The sequence below is a fragment of the Sylvia atricapilla genome, chromosome 8, assembly GCF_009819655.1.
Source record: "Sylvia atricapilla isolate bSylAtr1 chromosome 8, bSylAtr1.pri, whole genome shotgun sequence".
Taxonomy (NCBI): domain Eukaryota; kingdom Metazoa; phylum Chordata; class Aves; order Passeriformes; family Sylviidae; genus Sylvia; species Sylvia atricapilla.
The window spans coordinates 15,851,723-15,874,723 of NC_089147.1; the positions used below are offsets into that span (position 1 = coordinate 15,851,723).

Genomic DNA, 23,001 nt, shown 5'->3' on the forward strand with positions numbered 1-23,001 from the left:
GCAAGTGTTTCTTCCTTTGCAGCTTGGTGCTGGAATGCTGCCAATGACATGACTGACAACCCAGATGCATGCAGAACTAGAACAACCAGAAATTTCAGTAATTCTTCCTTATATTGGATTTAATAAAAAATTAAATAAACCAAACCAAACAAGAAGACATAAAATGTAGATAGGATGGAACAACAGGGTAAATTTGTCTATTCCTATAATGAGGCATAGCTACTAACACCAAGTTTTAATGGAATTTTATTTGAATTCCACTTTCTTTTTTATCTTTTCAGTTAATTTTGGGTAGTAGTAAACTAAGGTGGATTTATTGTGTTCCTTTACTGGAACAAATTGGGGAATATTTTCTTATGGTTTTTTTTTTTTTTTTGCTCTTGGAGTGTGCCCAGAACATATCAACCTCTCATATATTTGTCTTTTCTCAACATTACCAGCACATTTTATTTTCATAGGTGTTCAGAAGTTCACTGGGCAAAAGGTGAATTTTTTTAAGCCTATTAAGAAGGCTTCTAAGAAAAATAAAGAAGTTTAATACACATATAAAACAATATAAAACATTTCCATGGAATTTGAAAAATAACATTTCAAAACTCTAGTTAATATTTAGTCACCTTGTCTGTGCTATATAAACTTTTATAGTTAACATGCAAGAACTTGGACTGAATCCAAAAGCCTTGAAAACTTGACCTACTCAAGCAATTTTTCCACAAAGAAGGGTAAAGTTGTATTCAAACTTGAACCCCTTATAAATTCTGAGTTCTAAAATCTTTTAGTGAAATGTTTGTGATTTTTATTTTCAGATTAACTAAAAAGCACAGAAATCAGAAGAGATACCATCACAATCAGCATTATATAGAATTACAAAAGCTAATAAAAATTATATTATTTAGTTCAAATGTCCCTTTACTTTGCAGTTGAGATTCCCTTTTTGCACACCCTTAATACATGTCCAAAATATATATAAGAAGTCTCATAGTCTTCATAGCTATGAGACTCGGCATCATACTCACTAAAGCCTGTCAAGTTTCTGAATACTCAATAATTGCTTGCAAAGTGGGGGAAGAAAGTTATTGAATCTACTCTGCATTCTCCTAAATAGAACTGATAACTTAGTTATTCTTCCAATGTACACTTTTAGAATATGTCAAGCATACTATTGACATGATCACTAGTGTTATTTCTCCATTCAATGACAACCAAGCACACAGTCAAATGCTGCAATGGGAAACACCATCTTTTACCTTGCTACCATCTTTCTAAACAGAAATATGATAATATAATACAATTAGTATTTCAAGCATCATCTTTTGCCATGAAAACAATTGAACAATGTATTTTAAAAAACCAATCAAGAACCCTACCAAAAAAAAAGAAATCAGAAGAATGAACAAAACATCTATTATTTTTACAGCCATTACACTACTATAGGGAATGATCTGCAGACAGTACAACTGACTGAGCACTCAGAGGCAGGATTTACGTTTTGTCATATTTTGTTCAATGTGATGCTTCAGATAAAAATCTGCTCATCAGTCCTGCTGCTGAATGCATCTCAAAAAGCTGATGCATCCACTTTCTATTATAGCTACTGATTCCAGTAACAAATGGTTCTAACACTTGTAAAATATAAGATTAAAGTAGTTACACCCAAGATGACCATCAATTCACAAAAACAAGCCAGTGGAAAATAAAGATGTCAGCATCAGAATTTACAAGCCTATTCGTTATACTCTTGAGCTATTAAAATGACATAATTTAACTGGTTCATTGGCCTGCTGTGCAAGAGTTCAGCACTGGTAAGTCACCTTTGAGCTTCTACCACTCTGTTCAGCAGAATGTTGCCTGTGTCCCAAAGCAAGGAAAAAGTAACATTGACTGAAGAACTCCTTGCCAGAAAAATCAGCACAAGTGCAAACCTCAATTCACAAAATGAAAGCACGGCACAGAGGCAAAGGAGGGAGTACTGGGGATGCTACAGTGTGAAAGGATCTGAATAAACCCAGTTCACAGGCTGGACCACAGAATGTAAAAGACAGTAGAGACACGTTGCAAAAGGAAGCTATTGTTTCAGAGATTTACAGTCTGTCTCGTGGTATGAAGAGCATAATGACACAAAATGGGAGATAGAAAAGAACACAAGTAATCACTGTCAAACAGATGCCTGGGAGCACCATTGACCAATAGCTTCATTTACTATGGCCACCAAACAAAGCAAACTCAAGGATTTCTCAGAAACAGTGGTTTTGTCTACAGTTACTGATCATCAGTGACAAGCAATATATTGGTAAGAGGAAAAAAAGATTGTCACTGAAACATTTAAGCTTGATGACAAATAAAACACTGTCTCTCACCCTAAATAATTGTGCTTTTAAGAAAGATGTGACTAACATCTAACTGGCATATTCCATGTCATGCTCCTGTTCCATTTCTGTTGTGCTCAGCAAACTGTGCCTCCTGACAAAAATCTTGTAGGTGTCAGAACTCAAATAGCAATTTCAACAAAAGAGAGGTACCATGTTTCATCTGTTCACACAGCACAAGATCCTCACCTACAGGTCTGGAGAAATGTCCTTAGAGAGGACAGTCATGTCCCATTTCAGAAGAGTAAATGGAACAGTGGGGATTGTTGTTTGTAAGGCCTAGGGGGAATTGGGGCCATTCACCAATATTTACTCACAGGTCTGAACCAGGCCAGAAACACTCGCAATGAAAAACAGCTCCCAGAGAAGACAAGGAGGTGACCTTTGAAGTGTGATGTCACTTTGCATCCAGCAGGATTTAAAGAAAAAAATTTAAGCTATTAGTTGCAATATACTTGTAATTACTAATTACTTGCCAATTACTCATGTGAACTACCTAAGTCCTAACTTTATACTATTATAGCAAGATTAATATGCATGATAAATTGTGGCACACAACAATCCACTATATGACCTTCCTCCTAAAGGGATTGAGAATAGTTAGGCAGCAAATCTTGCCCATCCTGGGATTTGATCAAGGACATAATCAATCAGAGACTCCCAAGCTGCCTCAGACACCTTCATGTAAGGGAAACAGAACTACAGGCTTTCTCAAGCAGTGCACCTACTTCTGAACATGAGCTGAAGACTCTGTATAGCTAGTGGGATCCAGGTAAATCTCTTCCTAAAGTGTCCTTATGTTAGAAACTTTAAATTAAAAATATTTGCTATTACATATTGGATCATCTGCAAAATTACCAAAGGCTGCATATATGCAACTGAACAGGTAGGAAACAGCAGACAGGAGCAATCCAAAGACCACTTGTAACATCGAGCTCCACTTAGAGGAAGAAAGAGCAGAAGCAGAGCGAAAAAGTCCCAGTCTAAAATTATGTTTTAATTAGAAGCAACTCTTCAGATCAATTATACCCAAGCAATTCCATTTCATAACAAATTTTAGAAACAAAGGAACTTTTCCAGTGGCAAGTACTGAATCATCCCACATACAAAAAAAAAATTCAATTTAATAACAAATTCAGAATTAATTTATTAAATATGTTACCTTCATATGATAATATATTAAAATAGTAACTGAATTACACTATGCATACTTCCATCTTTTACTGCCTAAGGGGCTTAAAGGCACAGAGGATATGAGGAAAAGAATAACTAACTATCATGTTTAAAATGCAGGAACGCTTACGTTAAAATTCTTTAAAATAACCGGAATAAAAAATTCTTTCTCTTAGATAAGAGGCCATGAGCAGTTGTGTTGTCAGGTAGGTGTTAAGTATTGAAATTACTGCTGCACATTTGGATTTAATTAAAATAATTCAGAAATCACTTACAAGACACAAGTACAAGTGTGAACAGCCAATTAACCAAAAGGAAACCTTTATGCAGAAATCTAAAACTATATTCATAGGAGCAGGAAAAGCACTTTCCTTTTACATCATAAGAGCCAAACTGATTAGCACATGGCAAATTTAGTAAAGATTGCTTCAGACAGGAAAAACGTCTTGAGATAAAAGCCTGCCTGATTTGCAAGAGAATTCTCTCTCTCTCTTTTTTTTTTTTTTTTTTTTTTTTTGCACAGGATAATAGAAACTGACAGGTGCCTTAAGAAAATGTTGCTACAAGGAAAGAACCAGGATGTTCAGCTACTTACATATGTTCAGGGAAACTGTAAGAAGGTCAGCATGAATACCTTGGATGACAAATGTCTAGAAAAAGTCTAGCAAGACTGAGAAAATAATTTAAAAACACCAGAAGAAGTCAAGAGAAAATAATGTAGTCTCCATAGCTGTTCTTCACATTCACAGAGGAAAATCAAGTAAACCAGGCTAAAGTGAGAAGACAGATAAGTAGTAAGAGAATGCAATGTCATCTGTCCAAGTCAGTAACAGATATGGTGCATGGCAACATCATAATCAAAAGGAGCCAGAGTCAGTAAGGCCATCAGAGGAACCACTAAAGCCAGTTCAAGTAACAATGTCAGTACTGCGTATAGATGACCAGCAAAATAAAAAATGAAAGAACTGCAATAACTGACGCAGGATATGAAACTATAGATGACAAACACTGTTTCCAGTTTTCTTGACTGAAACTCAAGGATTTCATCTCTTTGGAAGTACAGTGCAGAAATAATGAAGCATTATGCATTACTGCCGCAATGCCCTGGAAAAGAAGATTCCTGCTTCTTGAAAGATTAGGATATGGCTGATCTAACGAGGACTTCCACAGAGCATTTCACATGGTGCTACAGGCAAAGTAATCACATAAATGGAGACAAAAAAGTAACCAGTGCAATTGGGGTAAGAAAGAAAATAGCAAAAAGGGAAAGAACTGCTAGTGCTCAACAGAATCTGCTAAAGGAAAGTGAATAATACAGTTTCTTAAGGGCAAATCTTGAGACCAGTTTTGTTGAGATCACTTGAGATACTTGAGATGAGTAATGTCGGTTATTAAAGTAGAGACACAATAATAATATTTATAAGACATCATCAACCCAGAGGAGATAAGCTCATCATACAAAAAGAGCTGAAGAACTGCAGCAAAGCAGACTGATATTTAATAGCACCAAGTACAAGGCCACAACCTCAAGGACTCAATCTTCACCATAAAGTGGGACCTCATCAACCACTAATAATTACTCAGAAAAGAGAATTACAGGAGTTTTTTAGTTGATTTCTGGACAATTATAAACCACAAATATAAATTATATGTGAAAAGGTAAATTAAATTGTAGGTTGTACAAAAAACTATGCATCTCATACAGCTGCCTTATGCATTTATGCACACCTTTATTCATAAAGAAAGCTATTTTCACTGTGTTTGTTCTTTAAAATTAGTTCTTGCTCTACATGTCCAGTGGAGCCAACAACTGTGCTATATTTGGTGACATTCACCACTTCAAGTTTATATTCAAACAAAGCTACTGTGCAAGCAAAATAATTTGCAAAAAAACTTCCCAGTTTCTATACAAAGTGAAGCCTTTAAAAAAACCTGTGAAATTTACTACAATCAATTTTCGAGTAGTTTTGAATGGCATACACAACAGCAGGTACTTCTCCCTTGCCTAGCAAGAAAAAATTATTATGTAAGTAATCTTCTACTTAGTAGTACTAAAACCACGTCAGAAGAGTGTGTTCCTGTTTAGACAAGGGAGGTAAGACTGCAGAAACTTGCATTGAAACATCACCTGTAAAATCTGCTGACAATTCTGGCTGACTTTTTAACTCAGAAGTCACACTTTTTAACTCAGAAGTACAGCTTCACTTATTACCAGCCAAAAATAGCAGGAGCCACCTACCTGAGGACCCTTACCACTAAATGTTGAATCTGGTCCAAACTTTTCAAGATTTTATTTGCAGAAATTCTCATCCACAGAAAGTGAATAGGTATATTGTCATGTTGGATTGCCATATTTGAAAATGCCACAGCTTTCCTTGCATTCTGTACTACAGAACTCCTACTTTTTTCTTGTTCCTGACTTTTGTTTCCTCTACTCTCTTGTTCTGCTGCACAGTCAGCTGCTACTTCAGGCTTTGTGAATTTTAAGAAAAACCCTCTCAGTTAATGTGACAGCTCTCACTGCTCTCAATTTTTTTTCCAATTGTCACAGGAAAAAACAATATGATCCTGGAGAGAATACATAAGAAAGAGAATTATTTAGCAAGGTGAAATAACTAGGCCAGACTGCTGTGGACATTATGACTTGAAACTAAAAGTTATCTCTATAAGTAGTTTAAAAAATTTCAAACCCACGAAGTGTGCTATAAACATTTTACACATTTGGCTATTACACACCTTAACACTTAGCACATCAGTAGATGATACTAGATTTGCTTATAAGCCATCTGTTAACATACTAACAATCAGTTAATACATTAAAAATTTGTTAACCCTTTACAAATGTTAAGGTCATGTGGTAAATGGGAGTAACACTAGCTACCTCCATGTTAATTCATTAATGCTTTTAACACTTCTCTTTCACATTCTCATTCAGCAGAATGAAGCAGCAACTTTCAACAAGGAATTAGGAATTTTCATTTAATCCAAAGCAATATTTAACCATTCGAGTGTTTTAAAACAGAATGTTTGCTCTGTTTATTTCAGCAGTTTCCAGAAGAAGCTACAATTCCCAAGACTTTCTTTAGGAAATGAGTTTTACCTGCAAAAAAGAGCCTCACCCAGAGAGTAAAACCCACAGAAATTCACAGTGGGTGAATTTCTTTGTTGCCTGACATTTCTCATTAAAAGATCAGCTTTAAGTTGCCTACAGTGTTATGAAAAATAACTTTTTAGGATTAATCTTTTTAAGCTGAGCACCTTTACAATAATTATTCTATGTAGGAAAGGTGAATTTCACCAGAACATGCATTTGTGACTATGATATAAAACAAAATCATATATAAAAAGTCCATGATATAACCGTGAAGAATGCTTTTCTCATTTACATCAGAAGAAGCTTTTTGTCAATTTGTGTGAAAATCCATCCCCAGTCGTACATTTCGTAAGCTCAGTTTGGGCACAGGGAAAGAAAATCAGTTCTGCATGTTCAGACCAAGTTATCACTTGGTTAAAATATGTAAATTTCTAGAATTTAGAACTTCTAGCCAGTATTTCTGAAAATTCCATTCTCCCTGAATTTGATTAAATCTACTTAAAACCCCTCACGCTATTAATTTTGCATAGGACTAAGTGAACACAATTTGGCTTACAGCTACAGGGATTTACTGGGCCTTCCTCTGTAACCTGAAACTTTGACACAGAAAGTGGAATAGGGGAGACCAACTCAAAGAGAAGCCTCATTGAAAAAAAAATTAAATTCAGAACACGAAGAAACAGATATTTGAAAGCAACTGAACAGTTCAAGGGTGGATAAAACAAAGAAAAGGGGCCATGCCCACTATTGACAGTGCTCTGTACACATAACTTCCATGAACTTTGTTAAACCAAGAACAAAGAATTATAGAATTGATCATAACTTGGGTGACGAATCATGTGAAGTTTATCATTCTAACATGCAACAGAATCTGTGGTTTTGCTTAAGTAGCTTATTTAGACTCTAAGAATTTAAAAGAAAACTGTTGCAAATTCTTGCAAATTTTGCAAAGCCATCCAGAAAAAAAGAATTAGGAAGAGCAGGAATAGGACTTCTCCAGAATCTGGAAGATGTGCAGAGAACATCCACAGCTAAAGGAAAAGTGGGTATCAAAGAAATTAAATATTTTGCTTTTTTTCTCTTCTCTGATAAAAAGTTCCTAATCCCTGAGTAATTGGTATGTAGCATAAACTAAGTTTCCACAGGAACCAATTTGTTGTCTTCACTTTTTCATTCCTAATTTGAGATTCATATAAACAGCAAACCTAAGAGACTGCAGTGGCTGTTTTGCTTTCAAAGATGTATTTTCTAAATATTTCAGAAATAAACTACAATTTTTTAGTCTTCTCAGATTGAACATTGAGAAGAAAATTAATTTCCCAAACGCTGTGCCTCTTATTTACCTCTGTAGAATGGACTTCACAACATCTCTTCTAACACTGTTGTGACAAAGCAGATCAATATCTATCCTGATTGACACAGTGCTTCTCTCCTTTAAGACCTTAGAAAAATTGACAACTTTATCTCTGGAATGAGCTTGAGAAACACGCAATAGCGGGACAAAGCCACTTGTTCACAACAAGGAGGAAAAGGAAGACATCAATTAATTGTGATTTACAAATGCTACTTGTAGCTTGTAGGAGAAGACAAAATCGTATAACAAACTCAGGAAAATGAAAATGTTGACCAAGTCTGAACAAATACAAGCAAAGTTTCTATGACTTTTCACAGCTTGCATTTTTAAAATTCTAAAATTTACACATAATAAGAAAATTATTGCACAAATGAAGATCTAATTCTAAATACAAAAATTTTACATTCTTCTAACTGAGACTACCACTTAGTACCAGTATGTGCGGCATTCTAACAATTGCTTAAAAGCAACGTTTTTGTGAAACATGGAAAAATTAGATTCAAAAAATAATGAAACAAAACATGGCAATGCTACCCTAAATTTAGGTACAGAATGTGTAAGATGGCCTAAAACTGTAAAGTCTAGAATAGAAGCAAAATTCAGACATGTACTGTTAAAGATCACTGTCAAACTTTAAACCAAGCAGTGCTATATTTTAGTCTCCCCTTAGTATAGGTCTGCTAAGAATTACTCTTGAGTGACCTTAATGAAAGAGAACTATTTTACCAACTGCTAACAAATGGAAATATTCATCATTCACTCAGCAAACTCTTTTTTTTCCCTTGAAAACACTACTTTTCCAGGTCTCTCATCCACTTACATTCCATTCACAAAAGCTGTCTAGGAAAAAAAGATGAAACTGGGAGAGATGATCCAAGAAGGGGAACAGCAATACAAACTCCATGCCCTTCACCTTCCCTTCTACTGCTCCTCCCAAAGACAGATAAATCCTTTATCAAATCTTTAAGACAGAATTATTAATTCACTGTTTGATATTAATGCCTTTAGTATTTTTAAGGAAGTCCTGTCTTTGTATGGAGTTGATCAGAATATCAGCTGCCTAATGAACTCAGATCTTTGCTCTGTCTTCACTAACTCTGACAGCTTAAGTGATTGGTTACTTCAAACCAAAACTCTGATCAATAAGCAATTAGTGCTCAATCATCACACTTTGAATATGAAACGGCCATGTACTTTTTTCCCATGTTTTCTAACTAAAACATTACTATGTTTTAGTTAATTTGAAAACCTAGATATTTACAATTCAATCAAATTTCAAATCTAACAAAAAATTGTAAAATGCTTCACAATTACTTAGCTAGAACATCATGTGTTACTTTTATCTGTTACACTGGAAGACTACTGAGATACCACAATATGTGCTCCCACATTTTAGTACTCAGAATCTGGCTACAAACAGTGCTAGTTAATAGTTCCAACAGAAGCATGTAAGAAATGGGTGGGGGGGAATAAAAGCAGACCTAGGTATTTTTCTCCTTTTTTTATTTTTCTTTTTGTCCATAAAGTTGCAGGCTGTCAGTGCTCGTGCATCATCATGCAAAAAAAAATTAAGTCTGGACTACATGTTAAGAAATAGTTTTTAAGGCAACAGTAACACGACTAAGTGTGGTTACCCACTAAACTGTCAAGAAGCCAGAGCCCAGAATGATAAATTTAGACTAAACAAATACAGTGTTTTTAAAATTAATCTTTAAATGGACTTACTACATAGTTGCATACAACTGCTTCTGACTGAAAAAATCCTCTAGACTTAAAAAAACTTTTTTTTAAAATTAGTCACCAGACCTTATCAGCCCCTAAAACTCCTTTACTCATAAACACAAAACTTTGTTACACTCATGAATGTTCCAATACTCAAACTCTATTTATACATATATACTCACTTATATTTAAACACAAGCACACTGCATGTTAGAATTGGCACTTTGATTAAGTATGAAATATTGAATTTCTATAAAATTTCTAAATTTAGCTTATAATTTTACATGGTCCAGACTAATTCCAATTGAAAACAATGAGGAAAAAAAACACCACACCAAAACATTTTCCCAGAAACCCTTTCTCAGTCTCCCTGCAAAAGATAGCACGTTAAAATTATCCTTATACACAATAAACACCACCTTATTTCTGCAAGAGAAATATTTATCAGTAAAGCTGCCAAGGATGGTTTGATGCATGCCAGAATCTTCAGAGCACAAACTTCAATGTATTTCTTGTTTCTAAAGAACATTACTTGGAAAACAGCAAAACTCAGCACCGTTTCTGGAAAATTGTTGCAGTGTTGCTATAATTAAAAATCCACAAGGTAGACATTCTTAATTAGAATACTGGTCTGCAAACATTTAATTCCTTCTCCATCTTCCCTGCAAAGAGAATTTCTTATCCTTGCCTCCAAGGATCTATTTCAGGCACTATCAATCCTCCTAACCCCACAAGCTGTCTCCCAGTATCTTCACATGGCCAAAAGCCAAAAGAAATGCACTATTTACCTGAGACAAGTGAAGGGAAAGAGAACAGTGGGAGCAGCTCAGAAGCAGGAGATGACAGTAGCTCTGTACAAGCCTCACTACTCTGCTGGAAAATGGAACTGAGCCAGTGCCAGGAGAATGGCATCCCAGGGACAATCAGTTCATGCCAGCCTCAAATGCCAGAGCTGAGGATCACCTAACACAATAGCACAACGTGACCACTTCCACATGAGAGCCAGAGACCCTTCACCTGAACCATTCAGAAGCCAAAGAATATTCAGAAGAACAAGCTGACCATGTTTTTGTATTTCCTATCTGGCCTAGTTCCACATCTGTTCCCATGATCTCATTTCCAACCCTTACTTGCTACATTACATTTCATTCCAGACTGATCACTTCTCTTGTTCCTTTCAACTATCAGCTTTGTATCTCCATTTTTTTTAATACATTGCAGTCAATTTTTCTGAGTAAGTATATGAATGTAGTTTCCTTCAAAGCATTTTTAGTGGCCTTTCCACACCAATCACAAAGCAAACACCTGCAGAATTCCTACCAAGTGGTATTTTAAATCTTCTCATATATTCTGCAGCACAACTACTTGGGACAAGAGACCAATTGGTTTTGACATACAAGATGCACTAAAGCATTACTCAAATTAAGGGATGAAAACATCTAGCATATTGCTTTATATGCATGTTTTAAGAGAAACACTTTCAAACTGAACATTTTTTCCTAGAACAAGATATATCATTAGCTGACTACCAACTGTCTTCAAATATTATAGACTCAGAACACAAATCTTGGTTATAAATGTTTTCTGATTAAAATTTGTGATCACTGCAAAGACCTGAACTACAAAATAGCTCTCCCTGATGTTATTTCAAACTGTAAACCCATTAATAGTTTTCTTGTTTCTTAGAAAGGCTCATAATCTTAACATAAAATAACAGGTTAACACAAGGAACTTGCTAATGTGCATAAGTGTGCTGCTAGAAAGTTTACTGGAAGGTATTTCTCAAGTAGCTCAAAACCACGCAGTTACGGAGGGTGGCAGATGCAAATGGATAAACCTGCCAGAACTACTTGATAGTGCTGACAAGCAGAACTTACTGTGTCAACATATTGCCCAATTTAGGGGTGGGGGAAGAAAAAAGAAGACAACCAAAACCTTGGAAGCAAATATTCAACTCTGAGACTATTGCGAATTTCAATTTTATCAGTGTAACTGAACAGTTGCCTCCTACCAAGAGTATGGTTTCAAGGTGTCTTTGGCATTTTGTTAAGTATAGCAGCAATTAACATTAACCCAGATTACAATTTTCATTAAGCAAAATTCAGCAGCTTGTATTAAAAAAAAGGAACTTAACAGGGAAAAAAAAAAAACCAAAAAACAAAAAACACCAACAAAACAAAACCAAGTGTTCTGAGTCTCTGAAATCAGACTGTTATACCAGCTGGTGCTGAGAATAGCCTAAGCATTTGCTTTCAGTTGCACATGAAAATATCAGGTTAAATTCACAGAGAAGAAAACAAGTTTCCAAATTGACATATTGGCAAATACTTTAGTTTTTTTGAAACATTAATTTCAAAATCAAAAGAACTTTTCTTTAAAAGCAGTTGGCTATTTTTTTCTCCTCGTGATGAGTAACTATCTGCCAGTTTAATTTGTGACAATTCACAGTCACAATAATAAAGTTCTGTATTCATTAAAGATGTATCTCACTAACCAAACCACAGAAATAAGTTCATTTACTGTTGTTTTCACTACTAATTCAAATATACCAAAATTTGTAATGTCTTACATGTAAACAATTAAGAATAGTTGTAAATTGAAACACATTTCCAACTCCTAAAAAATGACCGGGAGCTATTAGCTTTTGTGGTGCTGCGCTCTGTGCAACATAGTATTTACACCAGGCATATTGTGTCTAAAGTGTAACCTTCTTCCAGCCTTCAGTGCTTCGGAGACATTAACCAGCAGCTCACCAGAAGCCACTCCACCTTCATTTAGGGCAGCCAATAAAAAAATTGCAACTCTCCCTTTAAACAGAATGAAGCAGCAAAATGAAATTTCAGGGCTGACTGTAAGATGTCCTCTTTGAATAGGCCTGGAAAGTGCATATATTTTACTTCAACAGTCTGCTAAAATAATAGGGGTGTGGGTGCATTTGTTTGATTTTTTTTTTTTTTACTGTGTTTCTAAAACTAAGTGTCAATCTAAATTATATTCTTACCAAACTGGTAAGTTAAAAATGTTTGAGAGATCATACTTTCTTGAGAAAACAAATACATAAAGAGCAAGTGCATATGAATGATTTAAGTGTATTTCAAAGCAGAAAATTTTGACTTGTCTGACACCGAAACAGCTAATATAGAAAAAGTCCAAGATTCACTTCACCTAGTATACATATAACTGCAAGTGCAAGCTCTGCTTTTCTTAAACTTAAAATGGATTTCACACCATGACAGGTTTCATTCTGCATTAAAATTGCAAATCTTCCATTTGGCCCAGTTTCAGCTGCAATTGATCTGCTTTGTCGTCATAGATTAAAAAAAACAGTGAAGGGCACTGCAGCTTTAAATATTTCAGAGCTATGTAGCTAGTAAATAGACTCCATTGCAATATGGCTCTGAAGGTCGTGTCCTATTGTCTCTTTTCTCTGCAAATATTCTGAACAGCATAAAATGGTTTATTTTATACAATACCTCTCTGCCATTTCTAAATCATGTCAATTGTATTAGGCATTTCCTTACTGGAAAGGACAGATACGCCACTCTTTCCATACACACCCACGCTGCTTCGAGATGTATTCCAAACGGTGAATATAACAGCAGGGTGTACGTATTAGATGTACACAGCTTTTCATATGGATGCCTTCTGCAAACAGACTCCCCGTTAAATCCCACCACAACATAAGGACAATTAGTTATTGCAGTGGTGATAAAATAATCAGCTGAATTTCAGGTCAAGAAGCACCTCTGGTTAAAATTAACAGCCCGGTTAGAAAACTGAAGCCAGCAATTTCAACATCTCGGCATTCTCCCATATGGGAGAATACGAAAAAGAATTCTAACACAGCACCAAGGGAACGTAGTCCGCCGAACCTGTTTTTCATGAAGGCTCCTACCTTTCAGATGCTAAAAAACAAGCAAAAAGCAGCAACAAAAAGCTCCTATATTCTACATTTAACAATAAGTTACAAGAAAAATAAGATTGTAAACCTTAAGCTAGAACTGGAAATCTTTGTGTATGCACTCCCTAGGTTCAAGCCCACTTCTTTCATGTAAGGTGACTATATGATGAAAATATGACTTATGGAGATACCACTCAGACAGAACAGTAACATGAAACACAGCCCCACAAAAAATACAAATTTGTGATAGCTGTCATCATGCAGAAGGTGCGTGTATTCATTTACCTGAAAAGGCAACAGATTGTTGCCATTGTCCGTCCTGAACGCGTTGTCTTCCATCCAGGATTTGGGGGTTAAGGGTGCAGCCCGTGGGAACTTCGGAGGGGCAATGACATTGCTGGAGAAGGGTTTTTTAAGGGGTGAAATGGGATTGAGGGGGGAGGGCACGCCGACTCCTACTCCCACGCCAACCCCTACTCCAACTGCCCTTCGAGGGTCCCTACCAGCCTGCAGCCCACCCCAAGGGTTGGAAGGTGTACTCCAAGCTGCGTTTTGATGGTTATTCCAGCTGGAGGAGGAGGAAGAAGAGGCAGAGGAGGAAGACGGCTTGCTGGTCATGATGGGCTGATGGCTGTAAGCAGCATTTCTCTGGGCGAAAGGTGCCTGATTAGGACTCACAGGTGACCTCCGCTGCTGCTGCTGCTGCTGAGCTTGCTGCTGCTGCTGCTGATGTTGGTGGTGTTGAGTCTGAGCTAGGCCAATCTGAGGTGAGAAAGTGCCACCAAATACAGGGTTGACATGGTGTGGAAAATTCTGGAAAAGCATTGTCCCATTGACTGGAGTAATCCCTTGGAAAAAGCTATCATCCACCGTGTTTGTGGTCCCCGTAGACCAGGTGCTGCCAAACGAGGGAGACAAGGAGGTGCCGGCTGCAGGTTCTTGTTGAGGCTGGTGAAAGCTCAAGCCAGGCAAAATGGGGGACTCCATCTGCATCTTCTCCTTGCTATTTTGGGAAGGAGCTGATGTGCCGATACTAGTCACTGAACTGTTGTCTTCTGGTTTGGGTGTCTCCGACGAGATGGGTGTAGAGGGGGCTTCTGCTGAGTTTGGATCTTGCTGCTGCTGCTGCTGCCGCTGCTGCTGGGGCTGGGCTTTGCTTTTGTCCATCAGTAAATCATCCTGCATGGTTTGCGCAGCTGAAACAGTAGGGGAAAAAACCACAAAGACAGATTATTAACATTGTCATTCATACCACAAGCCAGTCCGTTTTAATCATTTGCCTGCCAAAAATCTCGTCCTATTGCTAGTACTATGCACAGCATATTGCAAGGCAAACCCGTAATCTTCCCCCTCCCCCATTTAGGAATATGTAACCTTTGATCGTGCTAGATTGCCTTTAAAATATTTTTTAAGATGCTTCACCCTTTTTGATGCCTTGTTTCCCTTCAGTCTAAATGAGAGATGTGCTTATAGGGCAGAGATATACAGCAATTTCGCCACGTCTCTTTTCTCTTACACCGGAACTCAGAGCTCTCACCCTGCAATGAGAAACTGATTCTGGTTCCTGTTTTTCCAAGCACCCTCCTCCTCCACCTCCTCCCCCTGGTTATTTGCATACGTCAATAAATACTGCTGCGTCCTTCAGCAAGGTTAAAAAGACACCAGTCTTCGCTCTTCTCCACCCCCTTTTCTATTAGGGCACCTTTAAAGGAGCCGGGTACCGATTTTCCTTAATTAACAAGCAAGCTTGCAGTGATTGAGGTTTATCAGAGCGAAGCGCGCAGGGACGCCGGCGCTGATACGGGAGCGGCTCCTCGCTGCACAATCGCTTCCTGCCCGCTCCTGCGCCCAGCCCGCGCCGGCTCCGGGCAGCGGCGGCGATGGCACAGCCGGGAAGGGGGGCCGGGGGCGGGGACACTTCGCGTACAAAGCCACCGATGGGTGGTAGATTTGCCTTCGGTGACCTTACGATCTCTCCGCGTAAAATGCTATTTTACATCAAAGCTGTCCTTTACTTGAAGGTATAGCTATCTACTCGCTCTATTTATATACGTACCCGCTCTATTTATACACATACATATGAAATCATCAGTGATTTGCCCATTAGAAAAACATAAGGTCAAAATCAGCAGACTGGGGAGGTATTATTACACTATGATCTTTCTGATGCTTTCAGATGAAATATAAAACCAGGAAAAATCGAAATAATTACAATATGGACATGCTGCATGTTATATGCACAAGACAATGGCTAGTGATGCAAATTACTCGCTAAATCAATACATAAGTTTAAACTTTAGAAAGGAAATCTTTGTGGAATGGTTGAGGCTAACATCTGCTAGAAAAGGTGCTCCATATGAAACAGGGCAGATCGTATACTTCTATTATTATTTTGAGACCCAATACTACTAATACTATACAGACATCAGTGAACAGCAATTGTATGAAATCACAACAAGAACCTCCATATTTTGCAGGCTTTTAGTCAATTGAGGAGATAATTTTAAATCGCAAAAGTATTTTAAACGAGCCCCAAATCACTTACTTTGAGTAACTATGTCAAAGATGTTCATTGCTGAATACCTAACTGCATTGCTATTCAGTTAATCATCATTTACATGCCTAAGAGTGCATTTTTTAGGACTGTTTTTGTAATGTAACAATGCAAAGCCAAATCAATAAACTGTTTAAGAAAGGTAGCAAAGTGTGAAACTGTTGACACTGTCCCTTCTGACACCAGATGGTCCAGGTGTATCTTACATTTTTTGTTCTTGAAACATCTTCTGAGGCATGCACACACATTTTAGTTAAAATGAATGTCAGGAGAGGTTTCTGGTATGCATTAAGTTACTGCTTATGCTGCTCTCGATTTATCAGTTCAATATGTAAAGCGAGCAGCAAAAGGTTCCTGAGCAGACCATGCTGCGAGACAACGTTAAGCTCCTAAGGACAGGGTAAACCATTGCATCTGTTCCAGGCAGCGCTGCTGCTGCTGGGAGTGCAGAAAACCTTGCAAGGCATTTTAAAGCAGTACTGCAGTAAACCACAATATACCAAGCTCTGTCTGTGTAACTTTCCATTAGCTTCATTTCTACCCACATCACTATTACTCCTAAGGCTACATAAAACTCCTGATGACTCCACAACAGAGGGAGAAAAGGATTATGTGAATCCCTCTCCCCTGGGTCTGAGCTATCAGTATAAAAATACATTTAGAGAGAAAAATATAGCAGCTGAAATGTTAAAATTCTGTCGTCAATAAAGTTATATTTAAATGAGTTAGTCACCAGGTTATCTATAGTGGCTAGTACAGCAGTTGTTTCAAATATGTACCTTGACTTAGCTAGCTAGTTTTGAACTTTATCCTAAGGACTGTGATTCATATTCCCTTCCATACTGCTTCTTAAAGGCAAAAATCACTGCATAGTTCAATCCTCTTTGTCAAGGTCAAGACCTTCCTTTAATGAATGAAGGCAGTCCAAATGAAAAAATACTGGTTAATAAATGACTTTGAAAGACAGGCCAGCCAATGTCTAATGTTGGACCAGTATGCAGTACTCTTGATTATTTGCTGGTGTAAGTATTTGTACAAATCTACAATCCAGTACAGGAAATCTATATCCCCATAGCAATACCAGCTCCATATGCATGCAGAAACCCACGCAGACAGAACAGAAATGTTTAAGGAACAATTACCTTTGTATTTTCTGTATTTAACGATCAACAAAAGGACAGTGTATTTATTTTCTTCTTTCAGGTTTGGTATATGACAAATAGCCGACCACTCTGGCAAGAGCACTTTGACAACTGGAAGCTTTCAGCGCATGCTCTCCCAAGGAATCATGGGGTTTGGAGTCTTACCTACAGACAGCATTTCAGAGCTGCTTCCTGAAAGGAAGAGAGCTCGAAAGGAAAAAAATATGTGCACACTCCCTCTTCCCAGGGAAAACTGCTGCAATCTGAATCATCAGCTCTGAGCAAATATCTGCCAGACTGAGCTGAAAGTGACTAACTAAACATGAGCTCTTAAGCAGTTTGACTTAGAAGCCCAGATCAAATAGCCACCTATTCAGAACAGCTGCTAGACAAAAAACAGTTCCAGTATTTCCAAACTTCCCTTACAAACTCCTAGCATAAGAAATTAATTATAAGCTCACATCAGCTATAAAATTTACAGCTATTACAAAGGAAATCGTGTCAGGTTGCTTAGCTGAAGAATATCCTAAATAATCATATGTCATAATTTCTAAATATATTCTGAAACTCAAACAAACAGGTCAAACATGAAAATTTAAAAACAAATCAAAATCATAACACAGGTGAAACGTTGTACTATTTGAATAGTTTCCAATTTTCAAGTTACAATTTTTTTCATTACTGAGATGTTACTACACTGAAAATTCTACCAAAAAAAAAATAAAAAAATCCAAAAATGCTGCTCAGAAGAAAATCAAGGTGTGAATGCTACTATTTAACATTCCACCTATTCTGTACATGGTGGTGCCACACTTCACCTCCCTCCCTTTCACTACCCACCATCTACGTAAGTCCAGCCTCTATATCAATACACAGCCTGACAGGAGTTCCTCTCATAAGATACTAATATTGTGATCATTAATGTAGGTCGGGTAAAATTTTCAGAATTTCATTCACTGGCACTTGGTGTTCTGTTTTGTATTAGTGCATGAATTATTCTGCATATGTATTCTGGGTAATTCAATAATACTAATTATTCAGTGAATTCAGACCAAATAGTAATGTTCATAAGGAAATACATAGTTGAAATCAAAAGTGTGAAAATAACAGGGTTTAATAAAAGTGCAGACTGATTTTCCAAGGATGAAATATGCATAGCTTTGTGCATGAAAGAGAGATGACTAAAGCTGAGAAAGATAAATTAGGGCAGTTGAAAGTGAGTTGTTCCAACATTTATGCCTCTGCTTTCTGCACTCTGTTTATGTTGGACTGTGCGGTCTGCTTGCCCTAAATCAAGGCTGTAATTAAGAATTTCTCAACACTTGCTCTAACCTGTTTGAGCTACTCTGAATCATTAAAGGCAGCAAAGCTGCTTTTTTACAGCAATTGAAAATACTTAATTTTATGTACTATCCCACCTCTCACAGGGCTGCCTCTAGGCATTCTATGCCCCTCCTTTATGTCCCTGTTTACTTGTGGGTTATTGCTTTTCAGATGATTTGAGGATTCGCATGCAAGGGACCTCATTGTTTCTGTCAGTTCTTCCCAGGAGCCAGATTCACTTGATAGATCAATCATTAGAATAAGGAAAAGCACTACAGAACCAAAGAAAATCAAGATGTAAAGACAGTTTTTGCTCAACTAGCCACTAGAAAAAATCAATTTTTTTGTTGTTTCTAGCAACCAGCTCCCTCATAAGTGGAAGTTAAAAGATAGTAACAACAGCTGAATCAGAACACAAGAGCTTAATTCAATCTGGTACAAGAATTACTTGACCTGAGCCAGTTCCAAAGAAACAAATGTAAGAAAGGCCCAAATAAGCCAAGCTAATTCAATTAACATTGTATAAAGTGTATTTTTATTTTAAGCAATTCATTATCAAGCAATTTAAGGCTCTTTAAGCCTCCTGTGACTAACAAACCATGCTAGTCTTTCTGACTTTCAGAAAGAGACTATTCCAACTAGCTTGAAGGTAAAAAAGAAGTGTTATGGTACTGAACATTTTATTGTAGAAATATGTTTTTCAACTTAGTTTCACCTTAGACTAATTGAGGGCTACTTATCTTTTTAAAAATAGAACCAAGTAGATGAAAAATGCCTAACTGATCTCCTAATTTAATTTTACATATTGTTATCGTAGCAGTTAACATTTAGATTTGCCAAAATAGAATACTCCTATATTGCCAGGTTACTTAGCTTTGTTGTAAACAGTCAATAATTTCCACAGTTTTAATACTACCAGATCAGAAGAGACATACCAAGGTACAGCTCGTTCAGTATTTATCCTTTTTTCCTCTTTTTCAGGCCTCACTGGAATAGTTATATATACATATATATTTAATCTACCTCCACTTCATTCTTTCAGTAATTTCTTGTCAACTTCTTTATAAAGCTTAAATCTGTGTAAATTTGTTATCAAACCATTTTATATTTTTAGCAGTTGGTATTCTGCAGTAAATCCAATAGTCAGTTTTAGGGCTCAATTTTAAGCCCTAAATTCTATATTGCTTTTGGCGATTTTCATTAAGTTCTGTACTTGCCTTCAAATGTGCAGTTTTACTTGATTTCCTTTAAATGGCTGCTACCTCCAGTCAGTGTCCTGGAGCTGATCCCTGGCAAGGCTCCCTGAAGAGCAGCCACTTTCCCTCACCCTGCTCTGGCCAAAGGGAGCCTGCTCCCAGGAGGGTTCTCTCAGCTCAAAGGTAGCCACTCGCTGCCAGGTGCAGGTAAGAGATGGCAGAGTGAGGCAGAGTGCAATGAACATCAGAGAAAAGCAAGGAAGAAACAAAGAAGGATCTATTAAGGAATAATACAGGAGGCAATAGTTTAAAAATTTTAAAAAACTGCAATAGGCAATCTGAGATTTACAGTGGCAATTGCCACTGCAAAGAAAGAAGCATAAAGAACAAAAAGTGGAAAGAAAATTAAGAGAAAAGGGGGTGAGGGAGAGTGAAGGAGGAGATTGTAGGGGTGAATAAAGCAAGCATTTTAACAGAGCAGCTGCATTTCCTGTCTTGCTAAGGAGAACAGAGAAGGATAAAATGACAACTCTTGCTCTGTCTGGAAGTAAGGAAGTGGCTTTTTACCAATTTAAAACCATTAGGTTATATATGTATTTTAGGATCACACTTTGGTTCTGGAAAGAGCAGACAAAGAACACATGCCCCAAGCTGTCCAACAGTTAACACAAATCGGTTTTTTGATTTCAGAATCTTTAAGCTATTTATGGGATGTTAAGGGGCTGCCCATTATAGAATACTTTGGGTTGTAAGGGATTTTTAAAGCTCCTCTAGTCCAACCTCCCCATAATAAGCAAGGATGTCTTCAACCAGATCAGGTTGCTTAACATTACCTTAAATGTTTCCAGGGACGATGAATCCACCCTCTCTCTGGACAACCTGTGCCAGTGCTTTATCATAAAAGATTTATTCCTTATGTTCAAACTAAATCTACCATCTTTTAGTTTAAAACCACTAAAGCTTGTCCAATTATGCTTTTATATATCCTATTATGTTTTTATTTTTCATGTTTGGAAAAAAATAGACTAAAAAATGTCTAAACCTACCAAGTGTTCACTATTTGACCTGATATCAAGTTTTGTCCAGTCCACTCTTGTCATACCTTCCTGTGCCAGTGGTAGAGCAACGCAGCCACTTTTGTCACAGACAGTTCCTTAGCCTCAAATGGTACCCAAGTGATCCTGAGTTCTGGTTCCATTTCTTCAGGTAAATATTCTTCACAGCTATTATTAGCCACTACGACCTTTATCATAAATGGCAGGCAACCAGCATATCCTTTCAACTCCACAGCAAATACAGAAACTACACAAAGCACATACTCCTAGAAATAAAACCAGCTTCCCCATTTCCATTTGTAACATTTGAGAACAAATACAAAAAAACTAAGCTAGGCTAGCCTAGCTGCTCAGTGTTCTGGCCAGTAGACAATGAGCTTAGTCCAGACCAAGAACAGGAACCAGAAACTCTTGATATCCAATATTGCTCTTACATGCCACTGTAAAGCTGTAATTGGGACAGTGTGTATTAGGATCTCTTCCAGGAGGTCATGTCCATGTGGTTTACTCATGGTAAACCAGTACATCTGACACTCCTCAGCAGTGGTAGCTACACTGAATTTTATGGTCCCAGGCATAAGTACAAAATAAATATTCTGGGACAGGATGTCACTGCCCTCTTCTTATCTGTTTCTATACCTCCTGTAAGGAACATTTACATCTCTCTAAATACTTCAGGATTCCTCTTTATAGTATTTGTAGCATATAGAAAAAACCAACACCCTCGCTATTATCCACATAATACTGCTTTCAGGACCAAGTGTTTTACACACATTTTGACAACACTTTTCTATCCCCACAGACTCAAAACCAGACTGATTTGTCCCTAGCTAAGGCAACACAGTCAAAGAATCCAGTATATTCCCTAAACTTGCCTTCCTATTCCACCTGATGTCTGTCGTCAGGTACATGCAAAAGCTTGATTTTGAACAGCTGTAGGTTGATGCAGCTGCACAGTTGCACCCCAGGCTAGGCCCTGTAAATTACAACCTTGAACAGCAACTGCAGTATCATTTCCGCAAGGTACAGGACTAGTTCCATGTAGCAAAACTTAATATAGGAGCTATTCTTTAAAAAGATAACCTGAAAAGGAAAACTAAAAGTTGATTTCTACCGACTAATCTTTCCAAGAATCTGTCACGTCACAACAGCCTCAGAAAAACAGGCCATTGCCTTTGCTTCGGGAGCATGACGTGAAGGCAGGAGACAAACACCCGTGGTGGAGATAACTGGAAAGGCAACTTCTTTTCCAAATACTACCCACCTCTTTGCTCTACAAAGGCTCTTCAGCGTCTACATTTCCAGTTTTTCAGACTGTGATGCTAAGTTCACTTCTGAACATACAGCAACTTTTAAAAGCACCTTAGAAGGACTTTTTCCCATTTGGAAGCACCTCAAAAAACCCAAAAGAAAGTACTGCCATTACCACCGGCCGTGCCATCCCTTACCCCACTCGCACACAGAAGCCTGTGGTCACCGGGCCTCCACCGAGCACCAAGTGCCACTTACAAGGGCGCTTATCCTTGCCATCGACAACACCACTACTGAAACGGATTAATTTCCCTTCCATCGTTCCAGCCACCGCCCTTCTGGGCAGTCCGGTCGGAGCCGGCAGCCGGCAGGGTCCCCTCCGGCCTGAGGGGCCCGGCGGCCAGGCAGCGGCGGGGGCCGCCTGCACCTGTTCGGCAGGGCACGGAACGGGGGATGCTCCTGCCCGAGGGGTCCCGGCGGGAGCGGAGAGAGGACAGAGCAGGCGGCCCAGCCTCGGCCTCCTCCCCTCCCTCCCTGCACCCGTGAGGGCTCCCGGCCGGCGGCGGGGGGCGGCAGGAGGGGCGGCAGCCACCGGGCGCGGACCTTCCCCCCGCAGACCCCGCTCGGCCACCCCGCCGCGCTCCCGTACCTGCCCCGCGCGCGGAGCCGGGCAGCGACTGCGCGACGGCGGCGGCGAGGAGAGACATGGGCAGGGCAGGGGGAGCGCCCCGCCGGACCTTTAAACCCGCGCCGGCGGCGGGACTACGGCTCCCAGCGGCGGCAGGACCGCGGCGGGACTACGGCGGGACTACGGAGGGACTACAGCAGGACTACAGCTCCCGGCGTTCCGGGCACGGACTCGCGCACGGC

At 38.4% G+C, this 23,001-nt stretch overlaps 1 protein-coding gene across 6 annotated transcripts in view; it reads right to left on the reverse strand.

The window, feature by feature from the left end:
- Positions 1-22,999, reverse strand: part of CPEB3 (cytoplasmic polyadenylation element binding protein 3) — an 81,159-nt gene extending 58,160 nt beyond the window's left edge. For 2 of the 6 annotated variants that reach the window (XM_066323808.1, XM_066323805.1), the window contains exons 1-2: positions 22,390-22,882; positions 13,896-14,806 (exon numbers count right to left, since the gene is read on the reverse strand). In XM_066323808.1, coding sequence (XP_066179905.1) covers positions 13,896-14,806; positions 22,390-22,450 — 972 coding nt within the window. In that variant the 5' untranslated portion in view covers positions 22,451-22,882. Of the gene's footprint in view, positions 1-13,895; positions 14,807-15,032; positions 15,121-17,306; positions 17,426-20,927; positions 21,327-22,389 lie in introns of those variants that run through there. The other 4 variants (XM_066323806.1, XM_066323809.1, XM_066323811.1 and 1 more) reach the window with 4 other exon arrangements.
- Between the last annotated feature and the right edge of the window lie 2 nt (positions 23,000-23,001).